Source organism: Wolffia australiana, chromosome 8 (assembly GCF_029677425.1).
Source record: "Wolffia australiana isolate 7733 chromosome 8, ASM2967742v1".
In the NCBI taxonomy this organism is placed as follows: Eukaryota; Viridiplantae; Streptophyta; class Magnoliopsida; order Alismatales; family Araceae; genus Wolffia; species Wolffia australiana.
The window spans coordinates 6,005,215-6,024,246 of record NC_135842.1 but is presented as its reverse complement, the minus strand read 5'-3'; the positions used below and the strand labels follow the sequence as shown (position 1 = coordinate 6,024,246).

At 38.5% G+C, this 19,032-nt stretch overlaps 1 protein-coding gene across 4 annotated transcripts; it reads left to right on the top strand.

Annotated features, from left to right (window-relative positions):
* The first annotated feature begins 2,874 nt into the window (after positions 1–2,874).
* Positions 2,875–11,144, top strand: LOC144706813 (P-loop containing nucleoside triphosphate hydrolases superfamily protein). Of its 4 annotated transcripts, none has more exons than XM_078579876.1 (11): positions 2,879–3,004; positions 3,144–3,172; positions 3,347–3,440; positions 3,974–4,087; positions 4,171–4,293; positions 7,669–7,773; positions 8,311–8,469; positions 8,564–8,632; positions 9,095–9,184; positions 9,261–9,401; positions 10,686–11,144. In XM_078579876.1, exons 4-11 carry the CDS (start codon positions 4,082–4,084, stop codon positions 10,956–10,958), a joined length of 966 nt encoding a protein of 321 aa, XP_078436002.1. In that variant the 5' UTR covers positions 2,879–3,004; positions 3,144–3,172; positions 3,347–3,440; positions 3,974–4,081; the 3' UTR covers positions 10,959–11,144. The 4 variants fall into 4 exon arrangements, with proteins under 4 accessions (XP_078436000.1, XP_078436002.1, XP_078435999.1 ...); XM_078579875.1 differs by having other exon boundaries at positions 2,892–3,004; positions 3,978–4,087; XM_078579874.1 differs by having other exon boundaries at positions 2,875–3,172; positions 9,261–9,465; positions 10,686–10,825.
* Positions 11,145–19,032: the final 7,888 nt, after the last annotated feature.

Below are 19,032 nucleotides of genomic sequence, written 5' to 3'. Positions count from 1 at the left end.
CTTGGGTAAAATCTCTAATTGCTTTCCTATAGGCATTAGTCCTTCCAACTGAATAAAATTTTTGCAAAAAGCATCTCTCCATCTCTCCACGGTCAGGGGTGACTTAGATACAGCTAGGAGACAAAGTCAACTTAACATTGACTAGTCAACATGACCGATCGAAGACCGGACCGGACCGAGCCCTGACCGAGACCGAGACTGGACCTAACTTCAGGTCAAGGTTTAGGTTTTAGGTAAAACTGGGCCGAGGCCATGCCGTGTCCTTCCCTAATCACGGATGACCGGCTGTCTTCCGTCCTTGCAGAAGCGGGCTTGTGTCTTCACCCGGAGGCCAGGACAGATGACTGAAGGAATTACTTTCATGATATCCGTCATTAGTCACTAGGATGATCCGTCACTAGGATGATTGATCATGGAAATGAGGGAGAGAGAGAGACCATAATAGAGAGAGAGAGAGAGAGAGAGAGAGAGAGAGAGAGAGAGAGAGAGAGAGAGAGAGAGAGAGAGAGAGAGAGAGAGAGAGAGAGAGAGAGACTGCCCTCACTAGTTGGAGGACATCTCCAACAACTGACTCTGTGGACCAGCTCACATGATCTGTTGAGTAGGAAAACATATCCAATGGGAAGACAAACTCCTTGAGAAGCTCCCAATTCTCAAAATAGATATTCATCTGCTACCTTCCTGTTGTGACGAACATTGCGCTTACATCAAACAGGTCTCATTTCATACTAGCTTCGTCAAGCATATACAGACCATTGACAAGTCATCGGTTGTATCTCTTACTGTATGGATTATTAAAAAATCACATGTTGTGTTTATTTCTATTTCCTTCTCGGCTAATTCTTCTATTATTTAGGGTAGTGCACTCTCCATCGTCAACATGAAAACCATTGTAGTGAACAATGAGCTCTATAGGCGATGTTCAATAGATGATTTTAATGCATCATCATATGAAAATTAAAAACACCAGATCATATAAGAATAGGTTTAATAATAATAAAATTTCAAAATGAAACAAAATTTTATTTAAAGGAAATGATTGAATCAATAGTATTTTTGAAGACTTCATTTATGCAGAATAAAATGAGCTTTTAATAGTGTCAAGGGAGTTATCCAATGGATAACCTAAACGTGGGACATAAAACTTTGCAAAATTCCTGCCTATGCACGGTTATTTGACTTCAATGCATGAGAAAATACAAATGAAAGCACCATAACCATCAACTTTAGCTTGTCACCATCCATTGACATTGATCAGTGCTTGTTAATTGCCCTAAATTGCCGCAGGTCTACCGCGTTTTGTCCATCCTCCCCTCTTGCCCACTTGCTCACACGCCCCTCACCTAGATGCCCTTAGTCATGTTGCCCTATTCTCCAGGTCAACTACTTGTGCCTTGTCCTCCCTCTCCAATCACCCTTATCTGGCATCAATCGGTGATCAAGGAAGTAAAAAATGGAAAGCTTTTAACAAGGGTTTGACGGTCCCAGTCTGGTCTGGGGTTTAGCAATGACCTAAGCCTTACCCAAATTTTGATCCGATCATGGTCCATTCTAATTCGGTCTCGACCATGTCCGATCCGGTCCCAGTCTGTTCAGGTTGACTAATCAATGTCAAAGTCATAAAGTATAAAATTTACGTTGATGGTTATGTTGAACATCAACATTTGACGCTTTAGAACTGCAGGTACTGAGTGCCCCTTTGCCTCCCTTCTTTTCCTTCCCCCCTCTCTCAAGCTCCTTCTCTATGTCTTTTGTCCTTGACACCTCTGTTTCTTCATGGATAACTTTCGGGGTGAATGGAGAAGGAAGAAAAGTAAAATTGAGGAAGAGGTTTTGATGAGTTTTTGTGGCCCTTACTCAAAAAAGAACTCTTCATTGAGTGGGTGCCGGCGGACAGTCAAATACAACACTGCGATGCTGAGATTATATATTTAGAATTTTATAAAAAACATGAAATAAATATTTAATTATTTACTTCATGTTCCAGTCAGGCTTGACCCTTGGACATAAACCTGCCCGATCAACTGGTTCACCCTTAAATGGAGGACCTATGGTCCTTGTTCGGTCTGGTCTGACGGTCCTTAATGTCCAACCCTACACTTAACATCTAAAATCATACTTCAATTTTAATCAAAAAAATTGATGGAGATCACTTCTTTACTTCATGAATTGTCCTCATGTGGTAAAATAATCAGAAAAAATCAAATTGACAAGCATACAACAGCTAGGGAATGCCACATCCGGGACGTGAAGGAATGGATGACGAGACGTGATGGACGGTGATGTGACAAATCGTTACATCACTGTCCTGTCACGCGTCCCAGCATATGCAAAAAATGTCACGTTCCTGTCACCATCCCTCCATATGGCATCACCATCACTGGTAACGTGAATAAAACCTACTTGAACGGAGGGCTACGTCCCCAATTATTTATAGGCGGCGTCGGTTTGTGTGCGCAAAAAAAAACGGGGACTTCTGTGCAAGATGCCAGGAAATCGAAATGGCCACTTCACATGGCAATATCTCAGCGATCGGAAAGATTAAAAATAATGATTTTTTATGTATTTCTGTCCATTCTAACTTTTCAAAAATTCCATCACGGTCGTCATCCGTGACGGCCGTTCCGTCATGTCACCCGTCTTGGGTACCCCGTCACGACAACTTTGACATCCGTCACCGTCACCGTCACGGAACCCTAAAGCCGTCACCGTCATTCTTGTGTTTCCATCACGGTGTCTTGTGACGTGACGGATGACGCGTGCCTATCCCTTACTCAACAGTACAGAAAAAAAATTGAAACTTTCTTTAGCCCAAGTAGCCATTTATGCAATGAGCTCAGCCCAACACGATAATAGATAAGAGTCGGGAAGCAGGAATTCCAAATTAATCTTCACACTCCCGCAAAGAGGCCCATTACAGACTACCCTTCATTCGTTTCAAGAAGATGGTTTGTTCTTCATCCGGGGTTGTAGAGATGGTTTCAACGCTTTTCCCTGCAATTGGGTATAATTTTCTCCCCCGAAAGATTAAAACTCAGTTGTCATTCACGCCCATGCGCGTTTTCGTTAATCGAGTATCTGATTGTGGCTCTGGAATCGATAATATCTCGGTTGATGCTCTCACTCTTCGCGACATATGCCAGAATCGCGTCCCAGAACACATCCTTCGGAGGTAATTCTCATTTTCTATTTTCCTCTCAATTCTCTCTGATTTTTGAATTCTGTGTCTGGATTGTACTTCGTGTTACAATTGCTTCGCCTTGATATTTTTTCATTCAACTAAAAAGTCAAGAATGAGCATGATGGCATCTATATTGCGTCTTCGATTAACCTTTCTCTGTTGCAGAGCTGAACATCTTGGATTTACATTACCCACAGAAGTTCAAAGGCAGTCTTTACCAGTTCTCCTTTCTCGAAAAGATTGCATCCTGCAAGCTCAGGTGAAGTGATGCATCCTTCTTTCCCTGAATAATTTTTATGTTATAAGATTAAAATTTGGTATATTTATTTAGAACATTATTGAATAAATTGTATGAAGGCATAAAAGTATTGCTTTTTATGATAAATTGTAATAACTTTCAGATCTACCTGCAGCTCCGCACATCCAGCAGCCGATGCTCTAGAATTTCTCCCATATTTTAGTAAGAAGAGTAATTTCACGTATAGATCGCATGGTCCTCTTATATTGACATGTGTGCAGGGACCTTAGTGAAAATAATACAAATATCAGCAAGACATTACATAGATAGTAAGACATTAAAGGATGCTGTAAAAATTTCTCATTGGTAATGACATGGAGTCTGAGGTATGAAGTTGCGATGAGAGTTTAGTTTGAATATGTTAGGATTAAATATATAGAAATTAAATGAGTTTTATCTTTATTAATACGGATAAATGTAACTATACTTGCATCTTTTAATTGTCTTGCAATATTTAAATTATAATGTCAAATTTGCCACAAATTTTCGTTTAGACAGGCTCGGGGAAGACACTGGCGTACTTGTTATCAATACTTTCTGCTGTAAGAAATCGAAGATCTGCTGTGCAAGCACTTGTCATAGTGCCAACAAGAGAACTGGGTATGCAAGTAAGTGAACAGAGTTCTCAGCAAATGTTTGTCAGTTGGCTTGTTTACTATGTTACTTTCGTTGAGATTATTTATTTTTGAAGGTTGCAAGTGTTGCCAGGATGCTTGCTGCAAAGCCAGAAGGATCTGATAATGGTGAGGACTCATGCACGGTCATGGCACTTTTAGATGGCGGTTTGCTGAAGAGGCATAAAACATGGTTAAAGGTCATTTTTCATCAACATTCCTTTAATTCTTTTTTAACTTCTTAATTGGTCCATTCAGCTCTAGTTTTGTCTCCAAGTTGTCTCTTTCTCATTTTCTCATCTATATACCCAAACCTTGTAAAGCTTGAATGAGGCTCGCATTGTATCTGGATTAAGATTTGTAGTTTGAATGATTTTTTTCCTTCTGATTCAAAAAAACGCCCTAGCCACCCAGGCAGAATCGATTGGAGAAGGGCTGTTTACGCCCCAAGTGACTACCCCCATTTACATAACTATGCTGTGTATTTTCTGTTTTTGTTGCTTCCTTTCTATTTCACAATATGGCCTGTTGTAATAAGCCATTAATATGCGGCTGTATTAGGATCCCTATATTTAGGGGTACATGGGTGTAGTTAGGGTTAATGAAGCTTTTCTACTGTTTCTTCTTCCACCTGTCAGCTAGGGCTCGGGCTCTCCAGATCTCACAATCACATTCTCTTTTCTTCTAATCAGTTGTAAACAGTTTGTTGACGACTTGCAGTTGAAATGTTCAACATTAATGGGATTGTCAAGATATGAAGATGCAGAGCTTCCCCACTGGGCGTCCTTCACATTAGAGTTTCAGAGGATAAAGCACATCATTCATCAGAGGTTATGGTATAACTACTAGATACAATGTAAAAAGGCCTGTTCTGATTTACCTTACAAGTAGCCCCACTTTCTGATGTGACAGAAAAATAAAGACTCAGGTACTGGCCTACTCACTTATGGCCCAATTCCGTGTACCTAAGAAGTCAAAGGATATTGAACACGGGCATCATCCCGTGTTGTTTTATCTATTTTCCTTCTTATGGATTGGGGCGTAAGTGACTTATTCTTAATGGACCCTTCACTTTTAACAAGTATATAATCCTGTAATCACTAAGGAATAAGAGGTTCTTCTTTCAAACCCTAGATCTCTATTGTTGTAGTCAGGGAAGGACACTGCCCTAGCAGTGTTAAACAAAGGATTAAAAGGATTGACCCAGGGACACATGAATAAGTCACATTCTCAACAAGGATATCTGATTGGAAATGCTCTGACGAATCTTCTTGGATGACGACTTTTTTCTATCTAGTGTTTTATGTAGATGAATATTAGTGGTTAGAGATGAAGGACATATCGAATAGCAAATATGCATGTCTTTGTTGAGTTTATGAAGAGTAGAATACATATTCGTGTGTAAGACTACTCAAACATCAGTGTCAACTTGATACAACCTTCGATTGTATCTGTGATTCTTCGCCGCAAACAACTCTTGAAAGCTAAAATTGTCACTCGATAGAGAGGTGTGGCTGGAGGAAAAGATAAGAAAAGTATCGAGAGAGATAGAGAGAGAAGAGGAACTGCCGCAGCCAATCTCCTGACGCCGACGTCCGATGGCTGACGGAAATTCTGCAGCAATGGTGAAAGAGGACAGGGAGGAAGGGTCAAGAGGGAGGGAGTAGAGAAGCAAGAACTGTAACAGAATAGAGGGAAGGAACTCACGATGACTTCTGATGCCCTTTGGTGCTTTCTTCCCTTGTATTTATACTTTCCCCAAGTCATGGGCCTGGGCCTCTTTGGGTTGATATAAGGGCTTAGTTATGGTACCGGGAAGTCGTTTAGCGTACTTTGCTGGTATCATATCACAACTTTTGTCAAGTTGCTTGGCTCTGAACAAGTATTATATCGTGAAAGTTTATCTTTGCTAAAACCTTTCTATAGGAAGAAATCAGACCTGAAAAAATTTTGAGCGAATCCTGAATCCTGAAGCTATGATTGAGACTGCGGATCTGATGCCTCGGTTCTATTGTGAGCCGAAAGCTTCAGAGAATCTCCTAGCAAAAGAGAATAATGTTTAATATTTTCTTATCAGGTTTCATCCCCTAGCAACCGGAAAGATTAGGGTCAAATGCTCAAGGTAGACTAATTCGATTGATTACCTTGATAAAAAGGAAAAAAAACGTGTATTTGCTTGTATATAAGTGTGCTGTCGCATGAGATAAAAAGAGAAATGAAAGATGTTATGAGATAGGGGTTTTCCAGATGTAGGAAATTCCTGTCAGAGACTGACGATAGCTGCTGGAACCACTGCTTGAGGGCACTCTGTTCACTGCTCTAGTATCTTTATGGTTCAGTTATGGGGTTAACTAAGATTTGGATAGTGAGGCTGATGGGAGATCTTAATTTCAAATAAATTCTTCACGCTCGCAAGAATTCACTCCACCAGCTCCTGCAAGATGGCAGTTGGATCTAGATGCTTCTCATGGAGGACCATACCACTCTGGATGCCGACCGGGGCCTCCATCATTGTGGCCTACTGTTACTCCTGAACCACCATGGAGTTGCTCGGGAGATTGGGCTGCCTGATGTGAACTGGTCATCATTGACGAAATCAACAATTTGTAGTGGACAACGCCTTGTACCTCTAACTTTAAACTTATCATGGTTTTAATACTTTCAGCTTGAGGGGGAATACTGAAACTTGATCTATTTGGGGGGAAGCCATCTCTTCTAGTTTTAATATACCTCTCAAACTAAAAGTGATTAAAGCCCTGATCAGTTTTAAGTTATAGGTACAAGGCTTTGCACAGCCCAAAGTGTTGATGACGTTGGTTACCACCAGTTCATGTTGGCAAGCCTAATCTCTCTAGCGGCTTCATCATGGTTATGAAGTACAGGCAATTGCCCTGACGCATGAAAGAAGCAGATTCAAGATTCTCTCCTCTTCATTTTCTCCATATAATCTGGGTTTTTCATTTTATCCATCTTTATACTTTCAGTTGGCCCAAGTAGTGGGGGAGGTAATCTTGACCTTTAACTTTGTCCTCGATGTCACAAAGGATATTGTATCATTTGTTCTTCCCCGAAATTTCACCTGACCTCTGACATGGACGATTGGAAATGACCTAATGCTTTCCAATAGCTTAATCCTATAGAACGGAAAAATTCAAGATCTATTAAAACCCTTATTTTCCCAAAAATTTCAATTAACTGATAGCAAGAAAATTGACCAAGGACGAGAGTGATAAATGAGGGATAAAGATAAGAATCGACAGCTTTGAAGAAGAGTGAGTCTTCATCCTGGGAACTTTATCTTCGACATCAGAGGTTGAAGGATTCACTGCTTCAGATCCTTCTCTCTATGATGGATTTTATGCGTCTCTATTATTTTATTTCTTCAAAGCCCATTAGCTATAAAGTGGAATCGTTGAATGGCAGATCCAGTTTAGAGTCCACTTTGCGTTTCATCATTCATTTTCGTTGTCTGTTTATCTGACGCCTCTAAAGCTCTCTTTTTGTCAAGAGGGTTCTATACTAGAAACCTCAAGAGGGTTCTCTTTTTACAAAAAATCTTATTTTTTATACTTCAGGCGGAACCTCCAGAAATAGTGGTTGCAACTATTGGCAGTTTATGCCAGATGCTGGATAAAAATGCTGTGAAACTCGATGCACTTCAGGTTTTGGTTGTTGATGAGGTATCTTTGTTGACAATGTCTTAGCCTTGCAATATATTTATGACTCTTTTTTTGGTCTCCCTTGCTCCCTCTCTCCCTAAGTTTCTAACTTTCATCGCTCTTATTGAAACCGAACGGCTGCAGCATGCCAGTTGGACTTTTTCCATGTTAATTAGTATATCTAGTTACATTTTTCACAATTCTAGAATTATTTCTTTCAAAAAAGTACTCTAGTATACTTATTCTTCATGAGATCCTGAAACTTTCAAAGGGGTACTGTGATAGAGATCTCTGTTTAGATTCTATCGAGGAGGGTTTGTGGAAAGAAAGGTAGACCCAAATCGGCGCCATGCCACCTAAACAAGTTTTTGGCTGGTCCCGTTAGGGGAGGAATACAAATATTTAAAGAGAACTACATTCATGCCACATGACCAAAACACCCCCAGTAGGGGTTGGGGATCATACAATAATGTTTCTCTCTACTCCCTCCATAAACTAATATTGAGTTCGTTTTTTGTTTTATCCGATTAACTTATGCTCTTAAAATATGATCAATAGGTTGATTTCATGTTTACTTCATCAAAACAAGTACAAGAACTGCGGAAAGTGTTGACATCTTACTCTACCATAGCAACCCGGCAGACAATTTTTGCCAGTGCGTCCATCCCTCAACACAACCGGTTCCTATATAACTGTGTTCAGCAGAAGTGGACCAAGGTTTCAGTTATAAGTTTTTTTCTTTTAGTTACTTTGTCATTAATGTCGGCTTGCTGACCATTGACCATCTTTCTTCTCCTCTTTGTCTTTGCAGAAGGATGTAGTTCATGTCCATGTAAATGCAGTGACGCCCTTACCATCTTGCCTCAAGCATAGATATGCGGTAAGGGAACGTCTTTATTCAATTATTCAATTCCTGCATCCTTGATGCCAATCCAGCAAAAGTACCTTTACAAGAAGTCTTGATTACTAGGTTATTATAGTGTTCTTCAAAGGCAGTTTGTTAGTTTTTGGAATGTTGGATGAGAGAGAGGGAGAGAGGCAAGATGTCAGGGGGAACTGTCCCCCTGGCAGCTAAGAAAATAACAGTAGAAATGCTCATTTTCTCCTGACTCTATCTCCCTTAAACAGGCAGCCTAGAGATAACGATATTATATAAATGACACTAGAATAATGGTGAATGGCAACTTCCCCCTACTGTCTGACACAGTTTCCATCCATTGTGAATTTCGTTGTACATATTATGCAGTTGTAAGTATTTGTCGAAAATAATCTAACAAAACGATGAAATTTCTGGATAAACAGTATTTTTTTTTGGGGGGGGATAACTTTTCATTACTTCCAGATGTGCGAGAAAACTGCAAAACTTGACTCGATGCTATTTTTGCTGGAGACTGATCGTCCAAAGGCGGGAATAATCTTCGTGAACGATCAGGTTTGATTGCGTTAAATTATGAGGTGCTCTCAGTCTCTAATGAGTCCTATATGTTGAATTTTTTTCTTATTTTTAGTCGGAAAAATCGAAGAGAGCAGGCGATCTTCCCTCATCCGCCAAAGTCCTCAAATCCTTGAAAGCAAATTACAACGGGGGTCTAGAAGTTCGTCTTCTGGAGGATGACATGAACTTTAATGCCAGGGCAGCATCATTCTCCGTTAGTATCTCCACAAAATATATAATGCTGCCCGTCCATTTATAACATTATCTCGTGATTTGAGGTGCGTAGTGCATAATTTAGATCATTGGTCCGATGATTCCTTGGAAATTTGGTAAAGAAGAGCAGTTACATTTTTTATACTTGGTGATATTTATGTCTTTTCATCATGCCAGTGATCTGGTCATTATGTTGAGAAAGATCAAACATGGGGCATCTCGATTTTTTCAATGAACTCTTTTATCTGGAATTTCTCTTCTAGGTTTTAACAAACATTCTAGATTTCAGTTATATTTTCTGCTTGGTGATTTTCTCTCAGTCACACTTAAACCCTTCCCAGAAAATTTACTCTAAATGACCCCTCAAAAACTTGAAATCATTTGAGAAACAGATTACATAATTTAGGACTTTGGTGCAAGACTTTATTGAAATTTTGTTGTTTATAAAATTTTGATGCTTGATATTATTATCAACCACAATTGCCAATTTCAATTTTTTCATCATGTGAGTAAACCTGGTTCTTATGTTCAGAAAGGTCAAATAAAGGGAGTTTATATCTGGAGTCTTCGTTAAACTCTTTTTACTGGAGTACCTTTATGTCAAATAAAGGTCAAATAGGGTTTTAGATGTCGCCCCAAAATTCAATTACAATTTATTCCTGGTGATTTTTATCTCATCAGAATTATTTATCTTAACATGACTGATTTGAACCTCCCAAAGAGTGCTTGAGGAGGCCACATGTCAGAAAATAAGCATGAACTAAGTCCTAATATGGGCGGGCACCACGACAATATAAATAAGAGGACACATAACCATCAAGAACTATTGAGATATTATGATCTGATTGGGTGTAGCGGGCTGGAGCGGCGGAGATTCTCCAAGTTAAAGTGGAGGGGCTGCTGATCTGGCGAGTTCTCTGACAAGGACGCAGCTAATCTGGCAGCGTCTGGGTTATCCTTTTAACATGGCCCAGAAAACTATTCATCTTTTCCATTAACTCCTTCAACTTCTTTGTTGTTGAGGAGGTCAAACGAAGGGGATGCCTTCGTGCTGAGAAAATTCAAATATAAATAATTTTATCTCGTATCTTCTCTTGAATTCTTGTGTCTGGAAATGTTCTTTCCAGGAAATTATCATCTTCTCACCCCCCCTTATTTTGATTTTACTTTTGTCCGGTGATTTTTATCTGAGTTGAACTAAAGATTTTCCATAATTAATTTTTCTGCATGACACAGAAAACTATTCATCATTGCCAATTAAGTCATTCAATCTACATCCTTGCAGGAACTCAAGCGAGGGGGATGCCTTCTTGTGGCGACGGACATTGCAGGAAGAGGATTTGATCTTCCGGAGACAACTCACATTTATAACTTTGACCTTCCAAAGACGGCCGTAGACTACCTTCACCGTGCTGGCAGGGCAGGGCGAAAGCCTTTCTCCAGCGAGACGTGCACTGTGACCAGCCTAATTTCTAAGGAAGAACGATTTGTGCTGCAGAAATTCCAGAACGAGTTGCTATTTGATTGCCAGGAGGCAACTATTGTGCCGCAACGGTGAGAATCCCTGTTTCCTTTTTTTGCAAATATGATAGGTTTGGTTCATATGAGTTATTCTTATGTTCTTCCAATTGAATAGAATCAAGAAATACTTGGGAAAGTGAGATTACCCTCCCTTTTTCTTCTGTTGTGAAACTCAGTTGGACAACAAATAAATATTCTCTAAATTTACAGATATTTTTAGTTATGATTTTCCTATCTTCAATCTGCCTTCAGTTTGTCAACCATGGGCAGCTCATCTTCTGGGCCTGTAAATCCTCAAAATAGCAGGATTGTTCCACAAAGAGAATATAGGCAAAATTTAGAATATTACAAAGGCTTGAAGTGCCAGGTGATTATCAGAGTCACATCAAAGAATAAAATGTCCCTAAAAATAGAAGAGGAGAAAACTATGTTAGCGCTAACTCCTGAGTTGGATTTCCCTGAGCTGGCTCTTTTAGTCCAGCTGACCTGATTACCCTCACATAAGTCAGTCATTTTCATACCTTGCTCCTGAAGTCTTATAAATAGGCAATCATTCAATTTAATGTCAAACTAAGTTTTGTAAATATATGATAGATCGCCTCATTGTCTTAGATGTGGTGCTATAAATTATATAGTTGAAATATTTAGTTATCAATTGTGTTCAATTATATATAAGGACTGCAAAATCTTGATGGGGAGATTCACAATTACATGTTGAATAAGAATTTTACTATTATTCAACAGAAAAAGGGTCTTAGAGTGTTTCTACGAAGTTACATTCAATAAAAAAATTAAAGAACGAGTCTTGAGTATGAATTGTGCTGTCAGTGGAACAAGAGATGTAGTTTCTAATGTTCGAAGTATTTGAGTATGATATCAGAACTTTATGGCGAGGAATCAAACTTTCAAGCTTGCATAAGATTTATGAATATATAATTCCGTCCACTAGCACTGTTTGGTATAGAATTTTTACCACAATGAATCATTTTCCAGAAGCATTCATCGACATTAATTTGATGCAACAAGCTAACTTGATGTATATTAATCATTTACATAACAGCACATAACTCTAGGTGCACTAGAGTAACCACATCATCTCAGCGTGACAAATCAAATTGATACTCACTTAATGTTAAGTCTCAAAAATTATAAACCGCAGCAAAAACTAAGCAATAAGCTGTGACCAAAAACCAATTTTACATAATACATTCATTTGGCAAATCTATCATCTCAGTGTAGAACAAATATCTGTACAACATGAATATATGTTATTGCAACATAATGAATCAACATGAATATACATTATTTCACGAACAACTCAATATCCAACTAAGGTTGATGCTGTGATATCACTGCAAATGTTTTGATGTGTAATGATGTCTCTTAAGAAAGTTAAAACTTGAACGAGATCTATGAATACCTTCACAACATCTCATAAGAGACAGTGTTGATGTGCCCTATAGAGTGATTCCCCTGAACCTTATGGCATAACGTAAAAACTCACTAAATTCTTCTTTCAGACTTAAATGTAAGTCCATCATGGGGAATACGTACCCTTTTCGAATGTTGTGGACCATTTTTTTACTTTTTCCTACAGTAGAAAATGACAACTTGAAAAGCAACCATTTTACTTCGAGAACACTATCCATAAAGCATAAATCCAACCAAACACATAAAGAGCTTTTAGGAACTGTATAGAGTACTGACTAGAACAAACCATCGGTTAAAGATATAATATTTTTATGAAGATAGAGTCTGAGAGAGAACAGGGAACACAAAAAAACAATCCATCTAATGGCCCCATAGTTGGTCAACCTAACCTAAAATTTTTGTCAGTTAGGGCAGGCGAGGTGTCTAGTATGAGTTTATTCCTATCAAATAATGCTGGGATGAGCTTCCCTCCATCAAGAAAAAATATTTATAGGTTTCAAATCAATCTTGAATGCGTTCAAGGCATTCAAAATATGTATTTTAAAAATATTTTCCCAAAAAATTATATTCCTTGGGATTTATTGGAGAAAAATAGAAAGATACATGCAGACAAATTCAATATATGATTTAGTTATTTTATAATTAATTATAACGAATGTAGTCCTATAATGATGATTCAAATAATCTTCAAGAATTTTTTTTATTCCATAATTTCTGTGTTTTATAAAGACCTAGTTGAATCTTATTTTAATTCGTAATTGAAAAAGCAATGCAATTTATCCAGGGATGCCCATGATTTGGAACATGCACATCGAAAGTAAGATGAGAAACTTGCTCTATTTCTTTAAACTTTGAATATTTTGTAAATTCAATATATATATTTTAATAACGTAAATTAGATATTCTGAATCATGAGAGTTTAATATTCATGATGAATTATATGATAAACTAGAGCATAAGAAATAAAAATCACTTTTTCTCACTCACTTGAATATATCGGTGTCTCATCAAGAAATATGAATGATGCAAAGGCACTTAGTAAGCAGAGCTGGCTGTGAATGACCATTAAACGTAGTTGATCCTCTTTGTCAAATTGCCATATGACTTATTTGACAGGGGCTTTAGCCGTAAAAATTAAGCATGCCTGATGGAGGACCATTCAATTGATCGTGCCCAGATTTGTCGCCAGCCCCTACGCGGAGCCCGAGCCAACGTGAAGAATCGACACTTCCACTATCAAGTTCAAAGCGGCATTCGCGTCGTCTTGGAGCGTGACGTGCCATCTTTATGTTCTTTTTCCTTTTCTCATCGTGTTTGGATTTTCGGGAGGCCCCTCCTGCATGAGTACCAGCCTCCCCCACGTACGTGTTTGTTATGTACATGTTTTAATTGTGCCTTTTTGGGGGGGAGAAGAGTCCACGTAAACTCATCTTTTTCCCCTAAAAGACCTCTTTTAAGGGGAGCCCAATAAGCTCCCTCTTAAAAAAGGGCCCATTAGCCTTCCCCTCCCACTGCCACTACTTGATTATAAGTGGGAGAAAGGGTAAACGTGGAGAGGCCTGTTCATTAGACATGGTAGTTCTGTTCTGTTCATTTTGAACGAACAAAAAATTCGTACAAAAGAACCCTACAGGGCCGTGTTCTTTGTTCTGTTCTTTTTTTTTTCCAAAAATGAACAAAATTCGCACATTCGCACAAAACTAGAACAAAATCCGCACAAAGCGAACAAAAGAACCACACACGGGTCTGTGCAATGTTCTGTTCTAATTTATTTTTGTTCTATTCGGAAAACTGAACATACCAAACAATTCACACAAATTCGCACAAAAAGAACATAACGACCATGTCTACTGTTCATTTTGTGAAAAAAATCAGATCTGCATTTTCAATTGGCAGTTACTCTTTTTTTCTCTTCATTGTGCTTGTTACCCGAAGGAAGAAGAAGAAGAATAATTGTGTTCTTCCCATCGATCTTGGTGAAGCGTCTCTGGCCTAGCTTTGTCAGATTGAACGAGCTGAATTCCTCTCCACCAAAAATTCCGTCGGATAATCGCCCGGTTTCCCGGTATTCTCTCTGAAAATTGGACTTCTTGAACTCACTCCTGCCTTCAGGAAAGTCCCGCAGGCTGAAGCAAGTTTTCTCGCTGGATAAAATCAGCATTACTGGAAGATTCTTAAGCGTTTGCAATCTGTTATTACCGAATGTGATTCGGAAAACCATCGGTGACGCTATCTCTCACGCCGGATCAAGAAAATTCGGCTCGATTATGTTCCTGATTCGATTGATTGAATGCTTCACTTCGCCCTCTCTACGATCAAGACTTCACGGATTTCCTAATACGGCAATTTCGTGCCATTGCCGCCGTTCGAGGAGTTTATTTGTGATCTTATACGCCCCTGATCTTCAGTCACCGGCCACTGTTCATCCTTATTGATCTCCAGACCACCTCTTTGCGGATTTATTGAGAAACGGCAAAATTTCCTTGTCGATTGAATCAATGTTGGTACGAATTAACCATCATTGAATTTCAATCCCAAAGATCCAACGGTGACATCGTTTTCTCTCGCCCTCTGGCGATTTCAGAAGCTGTATTCTACCAGTCAATCGCCAAACTGCCGATATCTTGTATCAGAAAGTGGAATCAAATCGATCATCAATTTGGGTTTAGCCATCGAGATTGGTATCAAATCGACGGTCTCCTTGTATCGGAAGTCATTGTGTGTCTATCTCTATCTCTCCTGATCTATCTCTCTGTCTATCCTGTTTCTATTTCTCTGTTTATCTCTCCCTCTATGTGTCTACTTATATATTTTTGCTATGTATATATCTTCCTCTTTCTGTGTATATCTATATCTCTCTATCTCTATCTCTGTCTCTCTCTATCTCTCTTTCTATATATCTCTATCTCTCTCTACATATATCTCTCTGTCTCTCTCTATATCTCTCTATATATCTCTCCATATCTCTCTATCTCTCTCTATCTCTCTCTATATCTCTCTATCTATCTCTCTCTCTCTATCTATCCCTCACTATGTAGCCCCTTCGATTTGATCATGTGGATCATTGGAAGCTTGACCACGTCAAAAACCTTCGCGTGTTATCTACTTGAGCTGCGTCTCGGGTCATTCGATGATTGTCGTACTTCTCGTTATTTCTTCAACTATATGCATCACTTGGCATCCTCATCTTGTGTTTTGTGAACATCCTTTTGTTGTGTAACATGATCCAAACGATTCTGGTCGTTGTGTTACATCAATGCCAATGCTGAGGGTCGGTGGGGCCCATCTCGATGAGAAAAATACCTCCAATGAGAAGCAAATGAGCCTAACAATAAAAGCACCGGGTAGGACACAAGTTTTCTACCTGTAACTGGCCCAATTGGGCTGTTGACAGGCCCGAAGCAGCTTGAAAATCAACAGAATAGGCTGGGAAAGGGTTTTTTTGCCCATGACCAGTCCAGTTTGGATGGGTCTTAATAAACACAAAACATCATTCCAAATGCCCAGGTAATCGCTTTCGTGGCAACCTTTGCCAGCACTACACAAGATCAATTTACCTTGATCCTAGCCCACTCACCTCGACACCCTTCCACATAGGATCCACTGCAGGAACCGTTGGAGTCCAAGCCTCGGTGGCAGCGTGAGCGACACAAAGATGGCAGCAGACCATGACCACACGTCCCCTTACGAGCTGAGTTGCCATCGTGGGACCCTTTTCAACTCTCCTCAAGGCATACCAGGCTGAGCTCCATCCCACCTCACTTCAACCTACGTTAGAGAAATTTCCTGCAGTTCCATGTGCCTCATTAAAAAGCTTGCCTCCTGATAAACTAAATTTAGGGTGTTAGTTTGTCATTGATATTTGAGATAATCAATAATAATTTATAAACCTTTAATCATAAAATAATTTGACTAGTGAGTGATGAGCAAGGTCATCTCCATAGGGAACGTATCTTAGGGAGATAGCTTTCTCTTTTGGGTGAATTTAAGATGATGAGAAGGGATACATGGAACGTAAAAAGGTAGTGGTAAGATGAAGATAGTGATCAGAGATAGGGATAAAACCTATTTAATAATAGTAAGAAGAGTATTACAGGAGTGGTAGATAGTGTCTTGTAAATGAGGCGAGTGAAAATGAGAGGTTAGGGTGAATGAAGAAGTGAATAGGTGATGATAAATCGAGATTAGAACTAATGGGAAATGATAATGATAAATATCTGATTTAGGTATCAATAATTGGGAATTTAATAATTTAGGGTTTAATAAAAGATTGGAGGGTTCGAAAGAAAGACAAGTTGGTGGAAGGAGCAGCTAAGTGATGAATGAGATGAAGATTAAATTTAAGTTTTCTTAGACAAACAGAGAGGGAAACACATGATGCGATGGTGACAACATAGGTGATACGTGATGTGGATGATAGATGACGATAGATGGGGATGGATGATGGATGATGATGGATAATGATGATGAGTATGATATAATTGAATGAATGTGTTGAATAATGATCAAAGTAAGGCAAGAGACTGATCTTAGCTCCCTATGTTTCATTGGAATCAAGATGTATTTCTGATGGAGATCGGCCTCCCCACCTCTTTGTTGAAATTCTCCAAGCATTCAAGATACCAAGACACTCTTGATGGACCTTCAAAAGTTCTTTTGATCTGCCTCTCTAGGAGGAAGTGAAATTAAAGATGTTTTTGTTAAAGATAGGGGACTCAACTTATAGATCCATTGGTATGGATGGATAGTGGACATAAAGATGAAGCTACCCTCAAAAGTTCCGCTCAATTGGAGTTCTAGATCATAAGATATCAAACCTTGAAGTTGGACAATTCATAGCCATTGGTTTAATCCAAAGTTTTCTCTCTCCTCTTTGTTGTTAGCGCTGTCAGGTCATTTTTTTATGATTTTGTCTCATCAAAGGCTCTCATCACGACATGTGTGGCTTCTGTAAAAGACAAAAATAAAGGAATAGGGTTTAATATTATAATAATAAAAATATCCATACAATAAGGTCAATCTGCATGTGACATGGCATTGCGTCAACACGTGTTTTAAAAAATAACCAATTGAAAGAAGGCATATATGCCCATCGGTACACATGGCACCACATGTCTCATGATCCGTTGGATGGCGTCGTCATTGTTTACTAGTCAAAGTATTAAAAATGAATATTTAAAAATTTTAAGCCTCGATGTATCCATCACATTCATTGCAAAAAATGAGCTTCTTTCTTTTCATTGGGCCGCGTCACCCTAAGAAAGAGATTCTGTTAATAATAAATGCCATTATGGCATCACTAATTGTGATGCTACAGCTGTTCGCATTTAATAATTGGTTGTTGCCAATCATTAACTGTAATCACTGGTTGGTTGACAGTTTGATGAATTAAATGGTGACGTATGGCACATCATAAATAAAAATCTGGAAAGGTGTCTTAAAATTCATATGAAATCAAATATAAGCCAACAAATATAAATAAAAACATATTTTTACCTAGAGAAATCATATATTTATGATTATAATGTAGACAACTTCAGGAAAAAATCATATTTTGACTCAAAAAATTATTTTCTTTCAGAATTTGTTGTTAGAAAAATCACTCGAAATACTTAAAAATTCACAAAATTCAAATATTATTCTAAAAATGGATTGAATCATTTTAGGCTTGAGAACACGCATACATAACGAATTTAATGCAAATAAATATGTCATCATATTAAGCTATAAATATGGATCACTAGTGATAAAATGCAAATAAAATGTCATCATATTAAGCTATAAATATTGAATGTTATTGGATCACTAGTGATGCTTCTCCACAATCGTGTTCTAGGGTATCTTATGAAGGAGGACACGAGAGGGCAATGAAGATCCTCACTATCATCCTTATGGTAAATGAGCAAAGTACAGTGGGGATGTCCTAGACAATACCCTTTAGAACGGCACCAGTAAGGGACTTTATGCGACTGTCTAGCCAATTACACATCCCTGTTTTATTGTAGTTCATCAAAATAAATATGTATCCTGTATGATTCTTGTGTCATGTTTATAAAGTCCCCAAATAGGCACACCAAATTAGTAAATTATGATGATATCATATTGCAAGGGTCACTAGTATTTAAGTATGTATTCTAAATATTCATATTCGATGAATACATGAGACATATAAAAAAATCTGGGTAGAAAAAATCTGATCCTATTTATACAAGACATATGGCTTCTGTTGTGGCCATTAATGTGGATACACTAAGGAAAGATAGTGAATGATCTTTTGAGATCGAGAGATTCATTGAAGGGATCCATATAAATCATTTATGGTATTATACCTAAACTCCAATTAGGTTGAATCATATCACCATTGTATAAGTGACCTGTTAACTTGAGACATGAATGACAGTTTTTCAAATATCGCTATATTTTGACTAAGATGTACGAGTCTCTAATCATCCAATTCAATCATGTCTTACCTTGAATATTGCAATAAATACACATTGGTGATTGGGTGGTCAAGATGGGATCATCTTCCCGTAGTAGAGGAAATTGACTTGAGGAAGAAGATATATAAAATCCCTGGCCAAGGTAATGAGGATATTGGAGAACATGCTCTTTAATGATCCCTGTTACACATCCCTACTGTTTGAATGCTGGATAATGCTTTATTGAATAACCATACCTTG